Source organism: Panthera pardus, unplaced genomic scaffold (assembly GCF_024362965.1).
Source record: "Panthera pardus isolate Hobbes unplaced genomic scaffold, ASM2436296v1 HiC_scaffold_6, whole genome shotgun sequence".
Taxonomy (NCBI): Eukaryota; Metazoa; Chordata; class Mammalia; order Carnivora; family Felidae; genus Panthera; species Panthera pardus.
Window position 1 is genome coordinate 39,215,504 of NW_026526991.1, and position 27,531 is coordinate 39,243,034.

At 38.2% G+C, this 27,531-nt stretch overlaps 1 protein-coding gene across 5 annotated transcripts in view; it reads right to left on the minus strand.

Annotated features, from left to right (window-relative positions):
- Window positions 1–27,531, minus strand: part of SYT1 (synaptotagmin 1) — a 543,967-nt gene that overhangs the window by 94,986 nt on the left and 421,450 nt on the right. For all 5 annotated transcript variants that reach the window (XM_053894954.1, XM_019455190.2, XM_019455189.2 and 2 more), the window contains one exon: window positions 4,997–5,114. In XM_053894954.1, the coding sequence (XP_053750929.1) occupies window positions 4,997–5,114 (118 nt within the window). The remainder of the gene's footprint in view (window positions 1–4,996; window positions 5,115–27,531) is intronic.

Consider the following 27,531-nt stretch of genomic DNA (forward strand, 5'->3'; position numbering starts at 1 on the left):
AAAACTAAGACAGCCACCTATGAACCAGGAAGTAGATTCTCACCACACACTGAATCAGCTGGTGCCTTGATCTTGAACTATGAGAAACAAATTTCCATTGAAGATACCCAGGTTATTATAGCAGCCTAACCTATACCCAATATTATTATAGCAGCCTAACCGGACTAAGCAACCTAACCAGACTGTTGAAATTCTTCCTCAGTTTTCACAAAGAGATAACATTTATTTGAAGAGAAATTTACTCCAAGCACACAGATGTATAAAAGGCTGTGAAGATATTGAGAAGCAGTTACTAGGCAGAAGGCTAGATTTTTTTTTCTTTTTTTTCCCCCCTACAAGTACAGGGCAAAAAGCCCAATTCATTTTTTACTTTACCAACTTAATCCTGAAGGATAGTCTTGCAGCCTACAAGATTCAAGATTTCAGTACAAATAGCTAGATTCAGAAACTCTAGGTGTTGCTCACAAATACTTCAGAATTGGAATATTAAATATGCAAGTGTAAAGATCTGCTGTAGACATGTGAATGGTCCAGTCAAGTTTGTCACTGTAAGAAGGGTTGGGATTTGCATGAATTGCTATGTGGGTATGTGACAGAGGCAAAATCTTTATGCAGTGCATTTTGAATTTCTACAGTAAGAAAGAAACCATGTAGTAGAATAGGAAGAAAACTTGTTTAAAGTTTTTTTCCTTTTTTTCCCTAATATTTCTTATTTAATTCAATACCTTGTCTTAATTCACTGCTCTGTGCAAAACATGGGTCTACTATCATTTTGCCTTAAATGACCAGCCAATCCTATTAAACAAAGAAACCTTTCTTTTTCCCCATTCAATCAAATAATTGGTTAAACTATTAAATGGTTGCTTTCACATTTTGCATCTTTAGCCCAGGATTTCATAAAGTTACTAATAGAAATAATTAGAATATTTCGTGAGCACTTGTGTGTGCCAGATACTACGCTTTATTTCTCACAGCACCTTTATAAGAAAGATCTTATTACTCCCACTTTATAGATAATGCAACTGAGGCTCAGAAAGCTAAAGAACTTACCCAGTGTCAAAGTGCCAGTGGTGGTAGAATGGGATTCAAACCCTGGTAAAACAACTCACTTTGGTTCCAATTAACAAGCCATTTCCAGCAAATGTAGTTAAACATTTGAGTTACCTGGAATGATCTCATTATATAATTTTGGTCTCCTCGGACATAGGTCAAATTACTTTGAGACAGACCATCCAAGTGCTTACAGTTATTTTAGTGGTAAGTAGGTTAAACAAATTTGAAATGCAAGACTTGTTTTTTCAGGCCATAGCTCCTTGGTAAATAATTCATGATTCATTCAGCAGCTATGCTCAGTGCTACCAGTCAGTGAGGGCATTGTAGGAGATATAAATACAGAGCACAGTCTAGTGAGAGAGAAGCGTGATGTTTGAAGGGTGTAAACAAACTGCTGTTGGCATTTAAAAAAGGGAAAGATGTGTTCTATTGGAATGGATCAGAAAAGGCATCATGAAGTCCCTGCACCCAAAATGTTCTCTCTCCCAGACACCCCACGGCTCACCTCCTCACCTCTTCCAGGTTGTTGCTGAAATGTTACCTGCTTATCAGGCTTTCTCTGAGCACCCCATTTACAACCACTCCTCATTATTTATTTCCCTGCTTTGCTTTTTCCATAGCACTTAGCACCTATTGGCATACTACATGCTTATTTATTGGTTTCCTGTCTCCCGAAATTAAAATGTAAGCTGTACCAGGGCAGGGTCCTTTGGCTGTTTTGTCCACTGATACAAATCTAGTCTAAAAACAATGCCTAACACAAAAGTTAGGGAAACACCATATATTTGTTCAACCGATGAGAACATAAGACTTAAGGTTGGCCTGAGGAATGGATAGCATTTAGGTAGGCATTATTGGGGGGAAGAATTACAGGTGAAGGAAATGACTTAAGCAAAGAGTGGAAGCAGCAAATTACATGGTCTATTTGAAGAACTGTGTGCTGGTCAATTTGGTTAAATTATAGAAATACGGTGAGACGTAGTCTGGAAGGACCTATGTTATGTAGATCTGAGTGATTGACTTAATTTCACAGGCAGATGGAGCCCTTGAGATTCAGAGTTTTGAAATATCCTTATTTAATATTTAATAATTAGACAAAACAGTTCCAGGTAATGCAAATGTAGGGGTAGACCCAGGGTGTGTGGGTCCTGAAGCTACTATAATTTTAGACCCTGGCAAAACAGCCTACTTGGATTCAAGTAATTGGCCATTTCTAACAAATGTAGTTTGGCATTCGAAAAATAAAAAGAACATAAAGAAGTACAGAGAAAATGATGAATGCTAAATTAGATATGAACTCTGGCCTTGCCCCTTTCATGTCACAGTGCTGAGTTGGTGCAGTGGTTAGGAGTCCTCCCAGCAGCCCTTTCTTTCCTCAGCAGCCACCAATAACCCAATTACACATGGAAGTGATTACAAGCTACATAAATATATTCTGCCAGACCCAACTTCTGTTCTTCACTAACTCTCAGAAATGCTTGTAGCCACTCAGATGATGCTAAACAAAAAGAGATGGATGGTGGCAGAGAAGTCGGAGACCCAGACTGTGACAAATTGTGAGTGAAATATCCGGGATCATGGGAACTCCTTTTTAGGATCTTGGAAGGAGACAGAACAAATGAGGGACACTAAAGTTTTATTGGTTTCATGGTTAAGTCGCTTCTGGAACTCTGTGAAAGGGAATGTGATGGATTGGGAGATTGGAGGAGTGCAGGATACAGGTGATGAGGAGATGGTCGGCATGGGAGTTGGAAAAGGAGCATGTGAGGGAGGATACAAGGAAGCCACCTAGCATGGGATTCGGCCATTGACCCAAAGGAAAGAAAGGTCAAAGGTGTTGGAAGTTCTACCTCAGGATACTAAGTAGTTACCAGGATACTAAGGAGTGAACTGTTCTTGAAGCTAAACATTTCTCTGTACATTAAATGCTCTTTTGGTTTAGGTTTGAATACCCTACACTTATTAGGTTACTGGTGCCTGAATGACTACATCTTTGGCCAGTGGAAGTGTCTTAGGGGTGGCTTCCAAGTCTTTTGACATGACCCCTGTATTCTCTCAGACCTTCCTTGCTTTCTGGTGAGATGAGATATTCTAGGCTTGTATATTTCCTGCACCATACCTGGAACTACCATTTCCTTAATAAATACCAGGTTCTTTTAATTAGAAACCGTATTTTCATATTTTCAAGCCGTATCTGTTGTGAAGGGTGCTCATTACCAGTGGGTCAGTCTTTGTTTCTGGGCCATATCAAAGGACAGAGCCAAAAAAGGTATGCGTGTATAGACATATGCATATATATACATGCATATATTTTTCCATCTTAGGCACATGAGATTTTTTAAACATTTTTAGAGGAAACTGCTTTAAATTTGCTCTATTATTCTTTAAGCAATGAGAGCAGTAGGTTTTTTTTTTTTTTAATGTTTATTTATTTTTGAGATAGAGACAGAGAATGAATGGGAGAGGGTCAGAGAGAGAAGGAGACACAGAATCTGAAGCAGGCTCCAGGTTCTGAGCTGTCAGCACAGAGCCTGATGCGGGGCTCAAACTCAGGGACCGTGAGATCATGACCTGAGCTGAAGTCAGATGCTTAACCGACTGAGCCACACAGGCGCCCCTGAAAGTAGTAGGTTTTGCAGTGGAGCCTTTGTGGTATGAATTAGTGCAGCTTTCTCAGGAAACTTACTTATAAAGAGAAATAAACTTAAATACCAGGAGAATTTGGTTGACAAATTAGTAGTTCAGTAAGTGGAAACTCAGTGTTAGCATTTTTGAGCTGTTATGCTTTAGAATATAAAATGACCATGCTGCATTGGGACGACCTTTTGAAGTTTGCAATATTTTCATTAGAGATAACACTGAATAACCAGTAATGTTGGTTCTAACCCCACAGTCACAAACAATGACAGCCATAGTCCATTTATGATGACCTTATGGCATATAAAGAAAACTTCTCCTACTTTAATAATTTACTATAAAGTTAAAAATACAGTTACACAGAACAGAAAATTAAAAAAAAAATCCTGTTGTGTAAATCCGTCAGTTGGCTTTGCTTTTGAGGAAGAGTATACTTAGTTGTTTTTTGTTTTTTTTTTTAAGAAAAAATAAGTTTGGGTTATATAGAACTTCAAATCCAAAGGTCTCTTCCATCCCCAACATAAACTGTAGAAATAAATGTGTTACCATGGGGATTCACCCTCAAATAGGTTTTATTGCTTATTTATATTTGAAACAATGCATCTTTAATAAAACAGTATCACTAAAAACTATGTTAGGCTATCAAATACCTCATAAATAAGGCTTTAAAAAAATTTTTTTTTGGTTATTTTTGAGAGAGAGAGAGCGCGTGAGCAGGGGAGGGGCAGAGAGAAGGGAGACAGAATTGGAAGCAGACTCCAGGCTCTGAGCTGTCAGCACAGAGCTCGATGCAGGGCTGGAACTGTCAAACCATGAGATCATGACCTGAGCTGAAGCTGGCTGCTTAACCGACTGAGCCACCCAGGTGCCCCTCTCATAAATAAGTCTTGGTGAACACATTATTTTTATGTTACAGGTAAATTTTGGTAAAAAAAAAAAAAAAAAAAAACAACTACCACAAAAAATGGTCATAGGCATTGCCTTTTAAGAGAAGCAAAAAAAAAAAAAAAAAAAAAAAAAAAAAAAAAAAAAGGGAAGGGGGAGGCATTCAGTGCTGTAGAACTGATGACTGATACTCTGACCATGAAACTGGAAAATAGACTTCATCTTTTATGCCAATTGCAATAAAGTGAGAGTGGCTTCTGGAGCACTGTCTTGGGATAAATTCTGAGACCACTTCCAGCCTCCATGGGAAGGAAATGGTAATCAGTAAGGACAGAGGATCCACAGTATATATGCCATGCATCTGGTACCCATGATGAAACAGCATTAAAAACAAGCAAATCAGTAAACATCACAGCCTTACCAGATAAGCCACCCACATCCATCTTCTTCAGGTTCTTTGCCTCCAGAATGACCACAGTCAGCTTGCCAGCAGTAGGTACATAGCGAAGGGAGAAGCAGATATCACCCAGTTTCTCTTGCTGTGAAAACCAATAAGAGAATATGTGACTCTGTGAATGAAGGTGAATATAGTTTGTACACATACATTGCAAATTCCTCAGGAGGAAGATTAGGACAATTAGAATTTGAAAGTGCTCGGGTTCATTGGCATGTACCCAGTGGTCTTTCATTCACTAAGATCTGAAGAGTGATTGTAACCCATTTCAGTTTTAAATAGCTCATCTATACTTTATCATTCATCAAAATATATCCATAATTCAACAGTTCAGGAAATGAGACCGAGATGACATTTTTAGAAATTCCACTCTGAATAGCACCACAATGCTTTTGGCACAATTTCATAACTTTATTAAATGGCTTTGAAAAGAGCCTAGCACTCCTTTAGCAGAATAAATCTGCCTAAATTTTTGTCTTTTTACCTTTCAAATAGGATTATGTCTACTACTTTATATTTAGATTTTTGGGAAGAGGACTTGTATTACTGTTAGACTGACTTTTTTAAAGAATTTTTTTAATTTGGAATTTTTATTTACAAGTAAGCTCTACACCCAATCTTGAGAGCAAGAGTCAACATGATTTACCAAGTGAGCCAGCCAGGAGCCCTTGGACTGAATCGTTAATGAGAAATTCAGAATTCCTAGGAGCGGAAGGGCAACAAGTAGAAGTTTTTGCCCATTCAGTTTTACTCATTTCAAGTGAGATCTGACTATTCCCTTATTCTCCCCTTACTTGTACAAATCTAAGCAGTAGGTTGGAAATTTGAAATGTGCAGTCATACAAAGCACCTCCTAGCCCCTCAGGTTATTTCATTGCTTTCCTACTTTAGGCCTAAGGAACAGTCACCAGTCCTGTACTCTGACATTTCTGAACATTTGATTCAGTTTAAAATGATGATATTTAGAAGTTTTACTTTTTCTCAGAAAGAACTCCTATGGGTTCGCAGCCCTTAGTACCTTCTTAGGATAACTAATTCAGAGCCATGATATTGTTCAGCATGAGTAGAATTCTTGCATTCACATGTGTAAGTATGAGAATGGGCGGGAGACTGAAGGATCTAAACTATATTTTTAAGTTTATTTTGAGAGCAATAAAGTGAGCAGGGAAGGGGCGGGGAGAGAGAGAATCCCAAGCAGGCTCAGCACTATCAGTGCAGAGCCCCATGTGGGGCTTGATCCCGGAAACTGTGAGATCATCACCTGAACCAAAATCAAGAGTCAGACAACTAACTGAGCCACCCAGGTGCCCTAAACTACTGACACAGGAAATTAGGTATTATGGCAAATTAAGGTTTATTTCTTAGAATACCTTCCTGCCCCCCCCCCCTCAAAAAAAAGTGAATTCTGATTCCACAGATGATGGTTGTATCCGACATCTGCAGTTGGACTCAATGTAAGAATAAGGTACAGAAGGCCTTCTCATGTTATGTTCTTATTATGACTGTATTTGGCCTTATTGATAACTTTATGTGCTAAATCAGCCCAAGTCTCCAGGGTAGAAATAACTGCCTAGATGTAATTTAACAACCTCAGGAAATGTAATTCCTTTTACTGGCCATATAGCCATATTTTAAAAAGGAAAGGGAATCTACCTGTTCTGATTTATCTATAGGTGAAAAATAATGTTATGTGTATGAGAGAGAGAGAGAGAGAGAGAGAGAGAGAGAGAGAGAGGAGTTTGTGCTTAAGTAATGCTTTATTGGAAACATAATATGAGTTTATAATCCCAATTGATTCCTTGAGTCCTCATAGCATCTTATCCATCTCTTATGTCACTAAGGACTCTTTGTTTATTATGCACATGTCTTAATTTTCCCATATGACTGCAAACTCCTTGAAGACTGGTCCTTGTCTGAAATATCACTTTCCTTACATTCTCAAAAAAGTAAATAAATGGAAATTTTAGATAATATCGCTGTTTTGAATTACCTAGGTCATATCTCCCTTCCACTAATGTAGATAATAGTAACTTGTAATGTGCTAAATTCACCCGAGGTGCCTACTTATTCTCTAGGAATTAATTTACACATGAAGAGAATCTGGTAGAATAAATTCCATTTCATAGTCTGAAAATACAGAATGGGAATCAATACCCTAGAAATTAATACAGGGTGTGGATTCATTCTGAACCTTAGAAGAGAAATATAAATGAACAAAATTGCTGTTCAAAAATACTCATTAGGAGGATTCATTTTGCAGGATTCTATCTTTTTGCCACAGTACCCTCCCTGGGGCACTCACTGTCTTGCAGAACCAGGTGACTCTAACCGTTCTAGTTAGGCGCTTTAGATATGACTGTTCTCTCTTAAACAGCACCTCTTTTATAGTCCAGTCTAAAGATACAATTTATGGCATCTCAGTTGTTTCAAGAAACATCACAACTTATCTTTGTTCTAATACTTCTTTATTATTCAATCTTGTGAAACAGGGAATTTTTAAGATTTTGCATAATGTCTAGTTTGAAAGGGAGTGGTTACAGAGTTTGAACCTCCCATGCCTCAGGTAGGAGAAGTATGTAGTTACCTGTAATTGTAAAGTTATGGAGTGGAAGAAGAATGAATGTTGGGGGGGCGGGTGGTGAATAAAGATGGATGTTTTGGGAGAAAGGAAATATGGAAAAATGCTTATTTAGCACCACTTAAGGATTTACATTTAATCCTTAATTTAGGAACTTGAACGTATGAGATTTCACATGCTATAAAATTATAACTGGTATGACAAATTAGTAATTTAAAAATACATGTTTAATCAATTGAAGTTACTTTTTAGTGTATGAAAATCTTCTTCCTTCTGGATCTGTAGGCCACTTGAAGGCTAGTCATTATTTGGGAATTTGTATTCCTTATGGCATCATTTTCTTGAAAAAGGTGAAGAAGGCATCCAATTCATATGAACCTTTATCTTATTAGTTACATTTTTTGAGTTGTAACTATTTGAGTATAAGTATATGCTTTTTCTAATTCCTTAAAAAGCAACTTTAGAGGCACCTGGGTGACTTAGTCGATTGAGCATCCAACTCTTGGTTTCAGCTCAGGTCATGATCTTGAGGTTCATGGGTTTGAGCCCTGCATCAGGCTCTGCACTGATAGGGTAGAGCCTGCCTGGGATTGTCTCTCTTCTTCTCTTTTTGCCCCTCCCCTGCTCTCTATCCCTCTCCCTCTCTCTAAGTAAATAAATAAACATTTAAGTAGCTTTAATAATTCTCTAAAACGAAATTTGAGAATTGGGGTAACTTCTGTTACATGCTGGTTTGACCCTTGGTTTAAGGCATTTCTAAATAGGATCGCAATGTATTTTTCATATGTTGTGGATGAGGTGGGAACCCTAAGTTCATGTGAAGCAAGAAGAGCCAGGATATGCACCCTAGAGATGCTCTGATGCCACCCCGCTAAGGACATAGCTGTCAGAGCTCTGCATGGAGCTGACCTCTTCCGAAGGTGTGTTCTATTTGGCCATGGCTGAAACAGGCTTATGTCTGAGGCTTACGTTGTAAGCATGTGCTGTTACTTTAGAATCTTAGGTTGATGGTCTAGTACCAGTATGACTTGTAGGAAAACAAGTATTTTCTTCTCCTCCATAAAACCTTTCCCTGAACTTCTGTGATTAGATGGAGATGCACTTCTGTTCCTAGATTCTTGTTCTAGCCTATGAAGGCTTTATCTCTGGTCACTTACACAGAAGAACTGGAATGATCTGATAGTTGTATGTGGACAGTTTTATGTCAACCTCCCTTACTTAATAGTTTTCACATGTCAGTTTGCAAGAAAGATGGTTGGGTAGCAATATGCTCCTTTAAAATTTTTTTTTTTTTAAGTTTTATTTATTTATTTTGAGAAGAGAGAGAACAAGCAGGGGAGGAGCAGAGAGAGAGGGAGAGAGAGAATCCCAAGCAAGCTCTGTACTGTCAGTACAGAGACTGATGTGGGTCTTGAAGGCATGAACCATGAGACCATGATCTGAGCTGAAACCAAAAGTTTCAACTGACTGAGTCTCCCAGGTGCCCCAGCAATAGCCTCCTTTGATGGTAAGCCTCATTATGTATCACTTTAAAGTTTGAGAAACCAAGACTTTCTACACTTAAAAAAAAAAAGTTTTCTTTATTGGGGTTCTGGTGATGAGAAACAAAAGTGGTTCTTGGAAAACTTCCAGAGAAAGATGATCCCCAAACCTACATCTTAGATGCTTATTTGTCCTTGACATTTCTGTGTCTTTTCTCAACAACAGTAGGTACTGTTATGCCTCTTTTATTCATGAAGAGTTTGAGACCCAGAGGTTACATATGGTTACATGGGCATCTCAGTGCAGAACTGAACCAAGGTCCTTTGACTCAAAATAATGAGTTTTCTTTATTGTCAGACTGGCATCTGGAATGACAAACTAATGCTCCGACCGACCACCCACTTAGATACTCCACTCTCACTTTAAATTCATTCTAACTAAATGTGTTCATTACCAAATCCTCCCCTTGACTATTATTTCCAATACCCCTTTCTGTTAGGGTCTCTAAGTAATTGGTTTCCAGTGACCAATGTTCCTTCTGTTTTCCTTTAGTCTTTCAGCCCATAAGTCTTGAAATTTCTGTCTTTGTCAATGTCTCTCAAATTGGATTAAAAAATGTTTATTTTGAGAGAAAGAGAGAGAGAGGGGGAGAGAGAGAGAGCGCGTGTGAGCACACGTGAGTGCAAGGGAGGGGCAGAGAGAGGGAGAGAGAATCCCAAGCAGGCTCTGCTCTGTCAGCACAGAGCCTGGCATGGGGCTCGAACCCACGAACTGTGAGATCATGACCTGAGCTGGAACCAAGAGTTGGATGTTTAACTGATTGATCCACCCAGGTGCTCCTCAAATTGGATTTTTAAATTTTACTTAATTTTTCCCCATCATGATCAACACGACCTCTACCCTCATCACCTCTACCTCCAATATGACCCTCCATCTCTGATATTTGTCATTGTCACCATCACTATCACCACCTCCATTACTTCTAACTCTACTGTTTGAGATCAAGTTCTGAACACTTCAGTCATGTTTTTTCTGCAACAGTCTGATGAAAGATCTCATTAGTCATAGTTTCTCCAAAAACTATTTACCAATGTCATTTTCCTGACTTTCAAGAAACTCTGTACTTTGTCTCTGCACTAACTATCCAAACCTTCTCCTTCTACTTCACTATTTGCTCAACCTTCAGAATCTATTTTGAATCTGACCTCTTCTCCCTACTTAAAGGCCTTCACTCTAGTACAGGTAGGGAGACCAAAAGCATTGATTTGCAAAAGACTCTTGGTTTTAGCCTTAAAATTCCTGTATACCCTGAAAAACCTCAGTCCCAGGCAAACTGTTACGATTTATAACCTTAGGTCCAAGTTCTCATTCCTGGCCTACACCTCTCTGATAGCCTCCTAATAACCTTTCTGCTTCCACTCTTGCTCCTTCCTAGAGTCTTTCTCACCTATGAGGCAAAGGGATCCTTTTAAAATGGAAATCTAATCATGAGACTGTCCCTATTTAGAGCCCTTTCATGTCTTCTCATTTCACCTAGAATCCTCCATATTCCTCAGACAAGAAGGCCCATGTGGTCTGACCCTCTGCTTCCTACAGTGCTCCTGATCTTTCTCTTCTCAACATATGCCAGGCACACTTCTACCTCAGGGCCTTTGGCCTTACTGTTCTTTCTATCTGCAATATTCTTCCCCCAGATACTATCATGGGTTGTTCTATTAGTTTATTCAGCTTTCTGATCCTGTGTCACTTCTTTAGAATTTTTATATGGCCATCCTATATAAGGTCCTATCTGGTCCTAAATATACACACTACTTGTCCTCTTGCCCTGCTTCTTTTTCATCCTACCATATATCCCTTAAAGTTCCTTTATGTTTGTTTAGATTTTCCCCACTAGAATAGGTTTACAAGAGAATTGTTCTTCTCATGGCTATGTTCTAAGCCCTAGAATAGTGGCTGGCACAGAGTCAAGGTCCATATATGCCTCTTGTATGAATAAACTTAGAGTCCCTTCCATCAAATACAGTCAGATTGCTCCCCACATTATCCTTTATTGCTACAGGTCAAGTTCTCCAGGGAAACAGACTCAGAGATTTGAAGGCAGGAGATTTATTGAGGTGTGTCCTTTGGGTCAACACGTGTGTGCAAGTGCAGGAAGCAGAGCTGCACAGGTGGAAATGTTGGGCTATGATGCAGTCCTATCAAAGGCCTCAGCCAATCCTATGGGGAGCTCTGGAGCTGGGATAGCACTTCAGATACATTATGAATTCTTAAAAGGGGTGAAATTTTTATGATCCTGAATCCACCAGTCATTCATTGTGGACAGTCCCCACATCTTGGACCAGGGGGTCTTTTCTGCTGAGGGCGATGCTGAGAAGGAGGGACCCAGTTATGAGCCATCAGCCATCAACGCTCTGGGCAGCCAGTGGAGTAAATAACTTGTCCATAAAGATGGTACAAGATTGTGGTGTGTGTGTGGGGGGGTGGGTGGAGGGGCAGTACACCAAAACAATGACTACATTTCTTCTATTACTTTTTACCACCAAGTTTTTTGCAGTCAGGAAATCCATCTGCAACATCTTTAGGGCTGTTTGCCTAATAAAATTACCCCTGACCTTCAGGCCTTAGTCCAAGTCTGCATCTTTTTAACAAAGTACGTTTTTACTATTCTAGCCTGTATACATTTCTGCTAGTGATCACTTTAAGGCCAGCAGCATAGTGCCTAGAGATGATTTTCCTCCCCATTTCATGTCAGTTTCCCTCATCTTAAACCCCAGAAGGACAGGGATTGTACTTGATAAGCCCTCACGATCTACCTTATTAGGTAGTATAAATAACTGTTGATAGTTTTGAAATGAGAGCCTCACCAAACTTTTTGCTGCATAAACAGCACAGACACTAGTGCTTTATCAACAGTATATCCAGTTTAATCAAAGAGTCAACTAATGACTATATTTGGAGCTCCTTCTTTGTGCCTGCTGCCATAGACATTGCCATGTTAGGCCTTTCATAAAACTAGAAATGAAAACATTCTGGAAATGTAGTTTTTATAAGATAATTTTGAAATCCTATAGAGTTGCAGCCGACAGATGAGTGCTTTTGCTGGTGTGATTATCTCACGAAGGGGCCTTATTACTATTAGGAATTTCAGCTTTATGTATAATTTATTTTAGTCAATTGCCTTGATCACTAGGTGGAAACTGCCAGTTAGTGTGAGAAAGTTCCAACTGTGAGATTCAGAGAAATTAACCTGCTCTTTTAGAATACGGAGCTGACAATCAGAAAGAACCTTTGTTCTGAGAAGCTTGACAATTCCATTTTTTTTTTAAAGCAGCCACTGAATAGAGTAGACACAAATTAATGATTTAATAGACAACTACAGCAATGCCTTTACTTTTTGAAAAGCATTACATATAGATATTAGAACAGAGGTCATCTACAATGGATAAATAAAAAGCTTGATTTAAAATGAATATTTATTTGATGGCTTCTGTAGCACCATCCATCATTGTATGTATAAAAAGAAGGGTTCACTTTAGTGACCTTTGCAAGTGGAGCTAAGTTCATGAGCTTGTTGGAAATGCTGTACTTTAGAATGAGTTTTAAAAAGGTACCTGAATTGACTTAATGCTGTGACATTTTACAAGGACATATTCTATTTATGTTAATCTTAAGATTTTTCTGTGTGTCAAGTTGGTGATAGCTTCTCTGAGTTGAGGGTTTTTCTCTGAGGTTGGGAGTCTGTTTAAAGGTGACAAATAAAAAATGGCAGCCTAAAATTTTTGAAATGAAAATTCAGATTATTTGCATATTCCTCATTTATGAAAATACTAGGACATTCTCCAGTTAAAAAAGGATAATGTCAAGTTTTTCATCTTAATAAGAGTTGCTTTAAATATATCCTTTGGGTGGTGGTAGCTTTCAAATTCATTTTATTCCCACAACTATACTCATATCACTGAAGTATCTGCCAAATCAGTATTTACATCTAATGGTCCAGATGGTCACAGTATGAAATGTTGCTATGGATGTATCCAGGCTGAAAAGACTAAATCTGGCCTAGTGTACAAATACACAGTAAATTGCTCAGGTGAATGAGACTGTATGTTGTGTCTTTGAATACTTATTTTATGAAGATACTATATATAACCTATTAATTCTGTATTCATTCAATTACTCCTTCGTTCCTTATTTAAAAAAAAAATAGGTTGCACTATAGACTCTTCTAGTCTAGTCTCCATGGATACTTAGATGAGTAGGAGGACTTTATGAACTTGCAAATGTAGTGACCTTCTGTCACTGGAGTGACAGATGTAGATGGAGAATAATAATACAGTTCAACTGCACCAATGCCATGGGAGCAAAGAGGAGAAGGTTGAAACCCTCTAGGGTCTAGTAACAGAACTAAGGAGGGGAGGACTTTAATTGGAGATCTTTATCCCTAATAATCACAGTTTCTTGGGCCATGCCAAGTGCATATTCTTTGTAAAACTAATGTGCTTCCCTTGCAAATATAGCTTTAAAACAAATCTCCTAGCTCTCCCCTTTCAATCAGAGCTAGTACATAATGCAGGGCGGGGGGGGGGGGGGGGGGGGGGCGGGGCGCGGGACTGATAAGTAAATGTCCTACTGAGTGCCTGAGCTGAGATAGAAAGGTCAACAGGAAGATTTGGTGTGAACCATGTGAAGAAGAGGGCAAAAATGTTCTAGACACAAGGATGCACCTACAAAGTCCTGTAACTGCTTAAACCAAATTACTCTTCTCTAAGTTTAAAATTCATGTAATCAAAGACAGATATCAGCTTTATGATTTAGATCTTCAAAATTTCCTTTTAATTTATTGCGACTAAGAAACACATGTGTAGTCTTATTAAAAATAATGGAAACATAGATATTCTGATGTCAAAACAAGAATGATTAAAGTAGAAAATCAAAATGCCTATTAAAAATAAGTAACAGCACAGTACACTGCAGAGCAGTGAACTGAGGTGGGCATTTACTAGTTGCTCATGCAACGGATATTTATTGGACATCTCCTAGATGTCAGGCACTGTTCCAGACACTGGGACACAATACAGCATGAAAAAATCCAATGGGCAAAATAAACATCGTAAAATATAAGGCAAAGTAGTTACAAGAGTGCCTGACACATACAATAGCAAACACTCATATACTACATTTTAACAAAAATCCTATTTTAACTGCCCTCTTTTCTAGGTAGTACCACATCCCTCTGCTCCTTTTCAGAGCCAAACTTCTTGAATGAATTGGTGATAATCACTGTCCCTATTTATTCATGTTCCACTGATTTTACTCTCCATTTTATTGAGATGGCTTCTGCTAAGGTTTCAAATGATCTTCATTGTAGCCATAAATATTTTTGTAACCTGAGGTCTAGGCAGATTTGTTGACATCCCTCTCTTCCTTGGGTTCTGTAATACAGTGCCTTATTGATTGGTTTATCTGCCCTCTGGCAACTCATATTTGGTCTTGGTCTTTCTCAAGCTTTGGTCTTAGCCCATTTCTTTTCTTCATAAACTAATAGAGGCATACCCTGGAGATCTTGCAAGTTCAGTTCCAGACTGCCACAATAAAGCAGATAGCACAAATAAAGTGAATCAAATGATTTTTTTGGTTTCCCAGTGCATCTAAAAGTATATACTATACTGTAGTCGATTCAGTGTGCAGCAACATGCCTAAAAATGTATGTACCTTAATTAAATTCTTTTTTATACCTTAATTAAATTCTTTACTACTAAAAATGCTGACCATCACCTGAGTTCTCTGCAAACTGTAATCACTGACCACAGGGTCACCAAAACAAATACAATGAAAAAGTTCAAAATATTACAAGAATTACCAAAATGTGACAGAGATACGAAGTGAGCAAATGCTGTTGGAAAAATGGCATTGATAGACTTGCTTCACAAACCTTCAATTTGTAGGAATCTCGATAAAGTGAAGTGCAGTGAAACGAAATATGCATGTATTACCACAGTCTATGGCTTTAGTAACAATGTAGAAGTGATTGTCAAGTGCCAAGTTTGTATCTTGACTTGAGATATTTTGTCTGAGCTCCAGACTCCTATATCCAGCTGCCTACTTGTCATTTCCACATGAGAACATTTCACACACATCTTTGACTCAAGTGCCAAAAATGGAATTCATGATCTTCCTCACAAATCTTTCTCACTCTATTTCAGTAATTGGTACCTGCATCCAGCTAGTTGCTCAGTCCAGAAAAATGGGCATTACCATGGATTTCCTTAGAGTTCAGATTTTTATCTGTTAGAAATCTCTCAGGTGGGTTCACTTGTTTTCATTCCTACCCAATAAATCTCATATTCCAATATGAGAATATTCATCACTCTAATCCAATAATTGGTCATCTAGATTTTTCCAGTAGTCTTAGTTGGTTTCCTTAAATTTATTCCTGAAGTAGAGTGAGCAGAATCACCTTATAAATAACGGATCTCAAAACCCTCAGGTAGGTATCATGTCTCTCCCGAGATAAAGACCCACATCTTTGCCATCAGTTAGAATATTCTCAAAACGATCACATAAACTGTTCCTTTTTCTTGACACACTCTGTCCTCTTGTTAGTTTCCCTTTTGCTTAGTTAACTTTTATTCATCTTTCAGACCTCATTTCAAAATTCATTTAGAGAAACCTTGATTCACCAGACTAAATAAGGCTCTTCTTATATATTCTTTAGTAGCCCCCCCCAATGTTTCCTTTGAAATACTGACTATAATAATCACATATTATAATCATGTACAATAATTATAATCACATTTTTTGCATTGTATCCCAGTCCCATGAATTTGATCATCTTTGCATAGTGTCCTTTCATCCATATGCATACTGCTTGGCACATAGAAGATGGTTAGTACATATTTATTGAGCCCAAGAATGAATACATGTTTACTGAAGGTCCCACTCTGTCACAGACTACTCACTGCTTGTCAGAATCTATTTAGAAGTAGGATTAGTAATCTATTCTACTTTCTGTGGTTTGTAGAAAATGAGCAACACTTAGTCTTAATCTTAATTCAGTTTACCAAGCCCTTATTTTATATTTTCAGTATGTCAGTCATGGTGCAAGGTGCTGGGGAAAAAAGCGCTGATTAAAACTTGTTCTTGCCCTTAAACTTACTCTGTGCTAGGGAGAATAGGCATAAAATAAAAGTTCAACATAAAATGGTAAATGCCATTATAGAAACATGTTTTAGGAAGAACCACTATGGAGAAGGTAGAGGAACTTGTTGTGGTTAATTTTATATGTGAATTTTGTGTGTAGGGTAAGGGAGTGTGAACAGAATGGAGAATGGAAAGGGAGTACCAGAAATGTCCTTGTCAAAAGATCCTTCATGCTGTCATACGCTGTGGTGCCTGAAATATCATCATTCGTTCCCTTTTGCTCAAGCTTCAGATCTCTAGAAGCCCTTTAAAGTGATATGAAATGCCATTTTGCCCCCTAGTGGATGATATAACAATCCATTATGGTATTAAATTTTGATAGTTTTTTTGGTTATGGAAGATTTATCTAAGTGAGTGGAGATGGGCACAAGATATTTTGTCTGAGCTCCAGACTCCTATATCCAGCTGCCTACTTGTCATTTCCACATGAGGATATTTCACACACATCTTTGACTCAAGTGCCAAAAATGGAATTCATGATCTTCCTCACAATTGTGGTTGTCTATAAGAGACGATTGTGGTTGTCTATAAGTTGAGATGCTGCTTTAGTTAGAGGAGGGCATAATGAGAATCCAGGTAAATGACCAATTGTAGGAGGACACGTGAAGAAGGGAAATAATGGAAAATAGTTGGGAAGGTATCCAAAGACAGACCTTTACCAAGTTGCCTTGTTTCTTTAATGTTCTCCCTATGTTAACTACATGTCCTTGATTTTTTTTTCTTTTTTTTTTTTTTTAGGGAGGGCGGGGGCCAGGCCCAATTTTAAATATTCCATTCTTGTCTTAAAGGGACTTTGAGGCTCTTGGGTAAAGTGGACTATTAACACTAGTTCTGATAATTCAAATAACTATTTTAATCTTCTATAGTAAAATGTAGACACCAAGTAATTTTGAAATATGGGCAACATATTTCTAAATAAAAATGCAAATTTGGTCTGTGCACTTAATTATTTACAGTGTTTCCTTTTATCTAGAAGGTGGGTCATTGATCTTGGAACATTCATAAAAAACAAAACAAAAAAATGCCAGGTAATCCGTGGGAGGCATTGTTTGGCACTTTTGACCCTGAGAAGTGTTACCTCCAGGGGCAGAGATACACATTTGAATGATTTCTACGTAGGCTTATGTTAATATTGCAGCATTAAATTTTTACTAGTATACTAAGCAAAACTGCAAAGACTTGGTATCCTGACCTTCTGTCACTTGTAGTTACGTTTACTTGTGTATCCTAACTAACTTGAGAGGATACTATGGGGGAATAGGATCTTGACAGACAAAGCTCAGTAGCCAGGGTGTTGTTTTATCCAAAGAATACTTTCCCCTTTTTAGTTACAGGATGTTGGTGACTAAGAAGAAATCTGGAAGAAAGGGCAGTGCCTCACCAATTCACATCATTGGTGCAGGAAGGTTTTACTTCTCTTCCTCATAAAGGGGTAAAAGAGGAGAAGGTGAATGCTGAACAGACCCAAGCTGTGCCACTAACCAGCTCAAGGGGGTGCTCTAAGCAAATTCTTCCCTTACTGTTGAATTAGAAAAGTAACACTTGCCGTATCTTTCTGTGAGGATTACATAAGACCTACATGTGAGAGTGGGGCAAACATGAAATCTGGGAGAGAACCAAAGGAAGGTGATAAAAAGAGCGTGGTATAGACAGGTGAGTCAGAGAAACTGGTGAGGGGAGAAAAGCTACTTAAAAGCAAGGTTAGGGAGGTCAGAGGGGGCCAACCCAGCTTCTCCACTCTGGCTTCAGCTGGTTGTGGGTCTGTCCATAGCAAATGGAAGCCTTGGAAAAAAGAGAAGACCGCGAAGAAAAGCTGATGAATTGGGCAGGGGAAAAAACCAGAGAAAGGAATAGAATAGAGAGAAAAAAATCCAAGGAAGAGGGTAAAGAAGAAAATGTTCATCTATTTCATTTTCCATTATAAAGAGGGCAGAAGGAAGAGAGAAGATAAGGAAAATAAAACAACTTGGGAACGGTGAGGAAAAGCAGTGGGAGGATTTTGAAAGGTTTTTGTGTGGATTCACTTCATAAGGGATGAGACCTGCCTGGTGAGACGCCATGAGGGTGGGACCTTAATTACTAGTTCAACGGGGAAGAACCCAGGAGACATATTTGCAGTCATTCAAGTTCACAGAAATAAAGAATTGATGTGAACCTCAGATGGCAGAGAAGATGGATATATCTTGTAGACTGTGTCAGAGGGAAAAGCACAAGGCACTGTGGTGATTTCCCTGAGCAAGCTAAAATGCTCTTGGTTCTCTTCAGGATTGAAACGGGAGATACAGGTTATGACAGCCTGATTAGGGGAAAAAAAAATACTGTGATCTATTGAAGCTTCACTAATGGCAGCTAGGAGATTTGACATTAGGATAGGGAAATAGAAAAGTGTAAAGTAGGAAGCCCATTGAGAGGAACGTGGGCACTCTATCTTCCAGTTACTTGTTATCCAGGGCAGAGATGCATTCTGGTGGTGGTGGGAACAGCTAGAGATGTCCTTTACATGTGTGTCAGAAAATCATATGAGAGAAAAATGCCTGAAGATAAAAAGTCTTAGATAAGAACAAGGTAGCACGAGGAGGTTAGCAAGAAGGGAAGGTACGTGTTTTGGGGTAGGTTGCCCCTGAAAGTTGCTTTTGGGTACTTTTGGGGGAGATGTAGGAAACTATTATTGACTGAAAGGGGGAAAATTTATTCTCAATGTCTACAATAAGGCAAGAGGGAAGTTAACGCTCAGAAGGGATTGGTTGTGTGTGTGTGTGTGGGGGGGGTATTGATACTCATCTATAGGGGGAAGGGTACCACCTAGAGTGGGGGAATGGGTTCTTGGAAAGGGAAAACATGGGTTAGAGGTGGGTGTGAATGTGTAGTGAAAAGGAGAAAATTTAGAAAAGACCAGCTTTGTGAATGCACCTGGCTCTCGTAATCTTGATGAGCAAAGAGAATTGAGACGGCAGAAATGCAAGAATCCAGGTTAAACACAACCACCCTTTAGATAGACTCTTGGAAATGGTGGTCTCATTTGAAAAGATGTTTGAAAATACAAAGGGCATCCATGAAAATGACGCCAGAATACAAGATAAAGGCCATAGACCTAAAAAGGAAAATTAAAAAAGTACTGTACAAAGTAGTATCAAAGTAGATGTATACAGCAGAGATGTTGCTACATGAAAGCAATTTCATTTGGGGTTGCAAGAAATAGAGAAGAACTATACTTGCATGTTCTTGACTGCCCTGTTACTGTGCCTTCAGTCTTTGAACATATTGGTTCCTTTGCCCAGTATAACCTTCCTCCCTTTGTTTTTCTACTGCATTCCTACTTACTTCTCAACTGTTATCTCTTTAGGAGTCTTTCCCTGACTACACTCAGAGTTTGGCCCTTCTTCCCTCTTTGTGTTTCCACGATCAACCTTTGCAAACTCAGTATAGACTTGTAATATTATACTCTAGATGTCTGCTGCTTCTGTCTGCCTCTTTCATTAAGTAAGGTCTGGATTTTAATCTGTTTTGACTAACACTGCGTTTGCCATATGGCTAAAGGTCAGTATAAAGTTACAGGTCGAGAAAGATGGTGTCTTACTGTAGAAGGGCACAGGAAAGAGAAAAATGGCAATTCTTAATTTTTGTGCTAGAGTAGAAAAAGTTTGGAATTAGTTGGTCAAGACTGAGGGGGAGTGGAAGTGAAAGGCTATGTTGTATGCACTAGTGATAGAGAAAAAAACCCTATGTCTAGCACATAGCTGATAAACTTTCTTTAGAGTTAAGGTATCATTTGGATTTCTGATTAAAAGCAAAAAGTGGAAGTAGGATTTTGGGGATCAAACTTCCTGGGAGAGTAGGCATACCGAAGACAATGGATGAAGATCATTGGGAAAATAACTTGGCAGGGTAAAAATGTAAAAGAGCCAAAGAGAAAACAATTACAAGTTGGGAAGATTGAGTAGGCTTTAAAAATGATACATGAGTAACACTGGAAATTTCTTTAGTTTGATGGTTGGAGAGAAATTGTAACTTGTTTTATATATAATAACTCAGCTACCTTTTATGACATATGGTAAGAATAAAATGAGATCAAGGGTATAAAAGATTTAACTGAAAGGTATTAATATTTTTCTTGCTAGCTTAGTATCATTAGAATAATCATTTTTAAAAAGTTTCCCCTACTTCTTTGCTTCATTATTATCTTTTTTAGACATCAAATAGCTGGATCTTGTAGAGATGCAAAAGAATCCTCATTACTTGATGACCTAATAGCTGAGGTGGAATATTTGAATTTCTGAATAGGTATAAAAGTCAGTTATGACTCTGGCCATTTTAGTCCTTTTTAGGGGAATAATGACCCTCTGTAGATGGAATGTCATGGGAGTTGTAAGAATTCTGTACTTGGTGGGGCGCCTGGGTGGCGCAGTCGGTTAAGCGTCCGACTTCAGCCAGGTCACGATCTCGCGGTCTGTGAGTTCGAGCCCCGCGTCAGGCTCTGGGCTGATGGCTCAGAGCCTGGAGCCTGTTTCCGATTCTGTGTCTCCCTCTCTCTCTGCCCCTCCCCCGTTCATGCTCTGTCTCTCTCTGTCCCAAAAATAAATAAAAAACGTTGAAAAAAAAATTTAAGGATTCTGTACTTGGGATGAAGTTTTTTTTTTCTTTCTTTCTTTCTTTTTTTTTTTTTTTTTGTGCTACAAGCATGTTGCACCTGCTTGGTAGTTTCACTGTGAAATCAGATTGTGGGTAATAGAAACAATCCTTCTCATGCACAGTCCCTATAGATTTTGGGTATAGATGAGATCTGTGGAACAGCATATATCTATCGGCATAGTCTAGGAATTTGAAATTTTTCATCTTGAATATATATGACTGACTTGAAGCAATGTGAAGTTCACTTAACCTTGGTTACCTCCTTCAGAAAACAGGTCAAAGTGATGAATGCAAAGGTGGTAAGTGAACACCTGACAACGTCCACATTAATCTCCTAGTTTCTTAGTGAAGCTGTCTCACCTGCAGATTACTTGTTTTCAGAGTCTTTGACTTCTATCTCTTCGTTGGTGATATTCTGTTCTCATTCATTTCTGCTTAAAGGTTATGCAGCTAATTAGTGTATTTCTCATGTAGGCCTTAAACACGTTGCATGTTGTGGCAGAGTTACAGAGGAAGTCAAGATCATCTCTAAGCATATTTGGAATTCAATTTGCCAAGGTTTCACAAATTGTTCATTTTACAGAAACAATTTAGTTTCCATCTGGTTTGCCTAGGGGAAAGTTCAGTGGTGTTCATTGTTAAGAAAATCAGAATATCATTAGAGAATTCATTCGTCCCTTGGATGGAAATGTGGATGTCACTAAATCACACAGTGCAAAAATAGTTTATCGGCAAGTGAGCTATGATATAGATTTGAATGGAAGCCACTCTCTGAGACAAAGAAAACACATAGGTACATCTTAGTTGCTGTATTTTGCATGTATTCAGACCAAAAATTGGAGTGACCCTGCTGAGATTTCAGAAATTTTTTAGTTACGTAAAATACATCAGATTTTTATAAGCGATTATTACTAAATGAATGTTTTAAAGCGTGTTATGCAATTGTTAAGTCATTTTAAACTATGATAATTTCCCCCTTTATTTGTATTGGCATTCTGGCTTTCACCTTTTGAGCATCATATTTTTATGAAAGACATTTACTATGTTTCTAGGAAATAGAAATGAGAAAACTGACCATACATTTCTGGTCCATTTCACCAGAGGACTTTAACATTTTATCAGGATTTTTTATCGGTGGTTTTTATCTATTATTATAGTATATCCTGTTAATGGAAATAAGTACTAATTTTTTAAAGGACTTTTTCAAATGTGAAGTCACGTAAAAGCATGTTTACCAACACTGTACCTTAAAAGAGTCTGTAGATTTCCATGAAATCTACGTCAGTAAAGTAGTAACCATTGTTCTTCAATAAATTGTACAAAGGGACAAATTAAGAGCCTGAGGTAATCCTTATTTCCATTGCTTTGAAATGAAAATGGATCCTTGGCAAATAAATGAAGAAAAATTTTTAAATCACACAAATTTCAGCTGACTTCCCCAAATCATCCAATTAGGAAAAAGAATATGTGAAATCTAACAGATAGCATTTTGAATTTGAGACTGAAAAGAATTGTATGAAATTGTGTTGTCTGAAATAAAAAGTGTTGGTGAAGATGTGGAGAAAAAGAAACCCTTGTACACTGTTCCTGGGAATGCAAATTGATGCAGCCACTGTGGAAACCAATAAACAACAACACCACCAAAAATAGAATTACTGTGTGATCTAGTAATTCCACTATTAGGTATTTACCCAAAGAAAGTGAAAACACTAATTTCAAAAGATAAATGTACTCCTATGTGTATTGTAGCATTATTTTCAATAGCCAAGACACAGAAGCAATCCAAGTGTCCATCCATAGATAAATGGGTAAGGATGTGGGATAGATGTGTGTATGTGTATGATGGAGTAATACTCAGTTATGAACAAGAATGACATCTTGGTATTTGCGGTGTGGATGGACCTAGAGGGTATAATGCTAAGTGAAATCGTATGATTTCATTCATATGTGGAATTAACGAAACAAAACAAATGAACAAAGAAAAAGACAAAAATACTCAAATACAGAGAGCAAACTGGAAGTTGCCAGAGGGTGGGTAGGGGTATGGGTGAAATAAAGGGGATTAAGAGTACACTTCCCGTGAGGAGCACTGAGAAATGGATAGAATTGTTTAATCATGTACACCTGAAATTAATATAACATGGTATGTTAATTATACTTAAAGCCTTTTTTTCAGATAACAGAATTTTTTATTTAGGTAGACTTAGTCCTTGAATATTTGAGAACATTTGGCTGGAGAGGGTGAATCCTACATACATATGATTATTTCTGTGAGAAGTTACAATAGAGGAATTGTGTTGGGAAAATCACAGGGAAAAAGCAGAGACTGTATATAATATTGTAAAACCATTACTTCAAAATTTATCCAGAATGAATTAAAGGTAGAGAAATGAACTAACAATGTTGCTTATAGGGGAGGATGGTACAGAGTTAGGTAGGAGAATTTTGTGAAGGAAGGTATTTCCATTATAGATTAAGAATACTCTTCCAAGTGTTTATTGATTGAATGGATAAAAAGAGGTGGTACACACACACACACACACACGTGTATACACACACACACACACACACACAATAGAATACTACTGAGCCATAAAAAAGAATGAAACTTGCCATTTTCAAATATATGGATGGAGCTAGAGAGTATAATGCTAAGCAAAATAAGTCAGAGAAAGACAAACACCATATGATTTCACTTGTATGTGGACTTTAAGAAACAAAATAAACAAGTGAAGGGAATAAACAGGGAGAGACAAACCAAGAAACAGACTCTTAGCTATAGAGAACAAGCTGATGGTTACCAGAGGGGAGGTGAGTGAAGGGATGGATAAAATAGGTGATGGGGATTAAAAAGAGAACTTGTCGTGATCAGCACAGGGTGATATGTAAAGTGTTGAATCATTATATTGTACACCTGAGACCAATACAAGACTGTACGTTAACCAGCTGAAATTAAAATAAAAATAACAAGAAGCAAAAAAAAAAAATACTCCTCAATTGTGTGTGAGGGTAAACTTGAACAGCTACAGAAATAAGTTGGGGCAGTTTTTCCTGGGGTGATTGGGAAAATTTCCTATTCTTACAAGTAAGGTATGTCAAGAAAGGAAAATGGACTGCAGTCTAAGTGTGTATTCCTAAAAGATGTTAAGTTCTTAAACTATTATGGAGACAGTTGCTGCTGAGTTCAAATCTTGGCTTATCATTTTCCAGCTGTATGATCTGGGAATGTTCTTTTGTGGGATTTTTGTATCCTCATCAGGAAAGTGAGAATGATAATAAATAGTACCCCCTAAATCAAACGACTGTTGTGAGGATTAAAGGCTTGGTATGTGTGCAGTATATGCAACAGAACCTGACACTTAGTACTCAATAAATGTTGTTAATTACAAGCCCTCATTTATGGATTTCAGATCTTCACCTGCCATGAAATACAGGTTATCATTCTCTCTGGCAAATGAACAAGTTGAGGCTCAGCCCTGTGGAGTCACTTCTTTAAGGTAACATGGTTTTTAGAACCCAGAATGCAGGTCTCTGAAGCACAAAAGTCCATGTTTGTTCTTCCATGTGGCAAAACTTCTGAAATGTTAATTTTCCTTTTATATTGGATCATTATTCAAAAGTGTTTAACTGTATGCCAGTAAGATAATGCTAGCATAAGGTGCTGAACTGGAGAAAAAAAAAAACACATGGCAGGATTTCCCTGGTGTGAGTGTTCACAGCCAGATTCTTCATCTCTAATATTATGCATCGTCTGTTAAGCAATTTGCAATTGCTTTCGTGTCTTCCTGAATGTGCAGGAATCGGCAGACTACAATTCCTGAATGACGGTCTCAAGGTCTCGTACAGGTATCTGCAGACTGTTGAGATGAAAGTGTTTCTCAGAGGAGCAGAAGCATGTCCAAACACAAGCTCCCCAATTTCCCTTTACATTTCCGAGGTTGCCTGAACTAAATACGCTGGACTAAAAGGAGATGTATTACATTGCCTTGATTCAGAAAGGATAATAAAATTTATTCCTCTCTCCTCATAGGAATTTAGGGAGGTCAAATGAGGAAAAAAAAGTGAAAGGATAGGCTCTCTGCAAAAGAGGGGACAAATGCAAGAAAGGGATTATTTTAGGCAGTGAATTAGCAAAATAAAAAAAGCAATCCACCTTCTCTAAACAAGGGATAAATGCTATCTTCTCGGTTCTCATGTGGCCAAAGGTCAGTGGATACAGTGATGGAGGCACCTGCTGGGCTGCATGTAGGTAGTAGAGGTTAGAGCTGAAGTCTTTAGTCAGATAGACCTAGATTTGAGACCCTGGTTTGCCACTGACTAGCTGGGTGACCTCAGGCAAACTGTTCCGTGTCCCCAAGTTTCTGTTTCCAACTCTATAAAGCGGGGAAAATGATAGTGCTGATCTCAACTAGTTGTGAGAATTCAGTGAGGTGAGCAGTGCCTAGAACATGGTAAATGCATAATGCCTGCTGGTTTAGTATTCTTCTTAGTAATATTTTTATCCATAAGCGATTAAGAATGATTTTTTAAAATTGATACTTTATCCATCTTTGTGTGCTCACTGCTTTGCTAGTGCCAGGTGTAGTGCCTAGCACATAATTAATACGACAAAAATAGGAGTATCTGTTAATGGAAGGATAATGTCATGTGAATGTTCATATAGTCAGCGCTCTCACTCAATTGTTCTTGGATACATTGAAGAGCACACAGACAGCCAGGAATGGGGCCTGGGAAGATGTCTGTGTGAAGATGTGTATCTCACCAGACTTGGACCCTTCCCTAGGTTCTCCTTCTCCAGGGGGGCACAGGATCTTCTCACAGGGTGGGTCTAACAAAGTTGAAGTCCACTGAATCCCACCATTGGGTAAAACATAGTTTGGATTTTGCTTCCCCCTTGACTCTTCAGTGGTCCTGAGCTTGGATCAGCACAGTAAAGAGGGAGTGGTTGCAGTGGTTTATTACACCTGGCTGCTTAACTGGGAAGAGTGAAATGGAAATTGGGAAGTTCCTGAGGATGCCTGAAACTGTACCAGCCTAAACTGTAAGAGTGAAGTTCATTTCCTGTTCTTCAGGACATTTTTTCCTTTGGACATTTTTTTTTTTTTTTGGATGGGGAAGAAAGTATATAGCTTTTGACTTTATGAGCAATAGACTGCTTAATTTCTTATTCCATGGCCTCTTTACCAATGTTAGTTGATTATGGGGTCTCGTACTATTTTGGAGACATTAAATATCATGTATAAAGAACTAAGTTATTGGTGGGGGGGAGGAGTAAATATCTTAAGTTGAAATGTACTCTTTTAATCAACATGTCCAAAATAGAACATACTGTTTTTCCTTAAAATTAGTGCGTCTCTTCCTGTAATTTCATTTATTATCCTGTTTGTTCATTTCTCAGTCAGCCAAGTTAGCATTGGGACCATTTTCAATGGTTCTCTGCCCCTTGCCTAATTCAAAACAAAGTTCTGTAAATCTGTTTTTTAAAAACTCTTTGGAGTTTTCTTCACTGCTGTATAGTTTTATACACTTTAGAACAACATCCTGAATGGAGGCCAGGACTCCAATTTATCTTTGCACTGCCAAAGAATTAGCTTTCTAAACCACACAACTGATCCATCCAGTGGCAGCTTTAATATCCTTCTGGTTCCCAACTGTGAGAATAAAATGTTAACTCCCACATTCAAGGCTCTAAAATACTATTATCCTTATTTATTTTTCTGTCTCATTCCCCTTCTCCCCCAACTCCCAATATCTTCCTCTCACATGTACTAGATCCTAGCTGGATCTAGGCATCTTGTTCTTGAAATGTTCCAAATGATCACCCAGCTTCCTCTCTTTGGAAGTTCTTATTCACAACTTATTGAATTCCTAGTCATCCTTTATAGCCCACTTTTAATTCACTTACATATCATCCCATGTGAACTCCTCACTGCCAGACAGCAACATCCCTTCCTTGTCACCTATGAACTCCTTGAGGGGAGAAACATGGCTAAATTTCTCTTGATAACACTGGAGTTCAGCATAGAATGATAGGTGTACATTTGCTGAATTGCATCAGAGTAATGAAAAAAATCTTCCACAAAGGAGCCATTTCCGTTGCTGATATAATTTCATTTATAGTTAAATGTGAAAGGTACAGAACATGTAGTTACGTATTTAGGCAATTGGTAGATATAATGGATTGATGGCTGGGAAGGAACAAGGTAAGGGTCTTTGGGGTTATGTGTCACCTAGAGCATAGGCTTTGGAGTCAGATTGACCTGAGTTAAAATAGAGACTCTATAGCTTAACAGTCATGATTTGGGGGGAGTCCCTTCACTTTTCCTTTGTATAAAATGATCAGTCACAGTGCTTCCATATCGTATGAGATGGCTGCAGATATCGAACAATAGGTACAGCCAGGAATGCAGTGCTCTTAACTTTAATAAAATAGAGGAACTTGTACATACAAATTTAAAATTGGATGGCATAGCAATAGTACTGCTGAACAGACAGAAAACAAAGTGCTAACAGATACATGAAAGAAATGTAGAGGCTTATTACTACAGGATATAGCCTAAATTGTCCACCTTAGGGTCTGAGCAGGTACGCAGTCTCAAACTATTACATAGTTCTG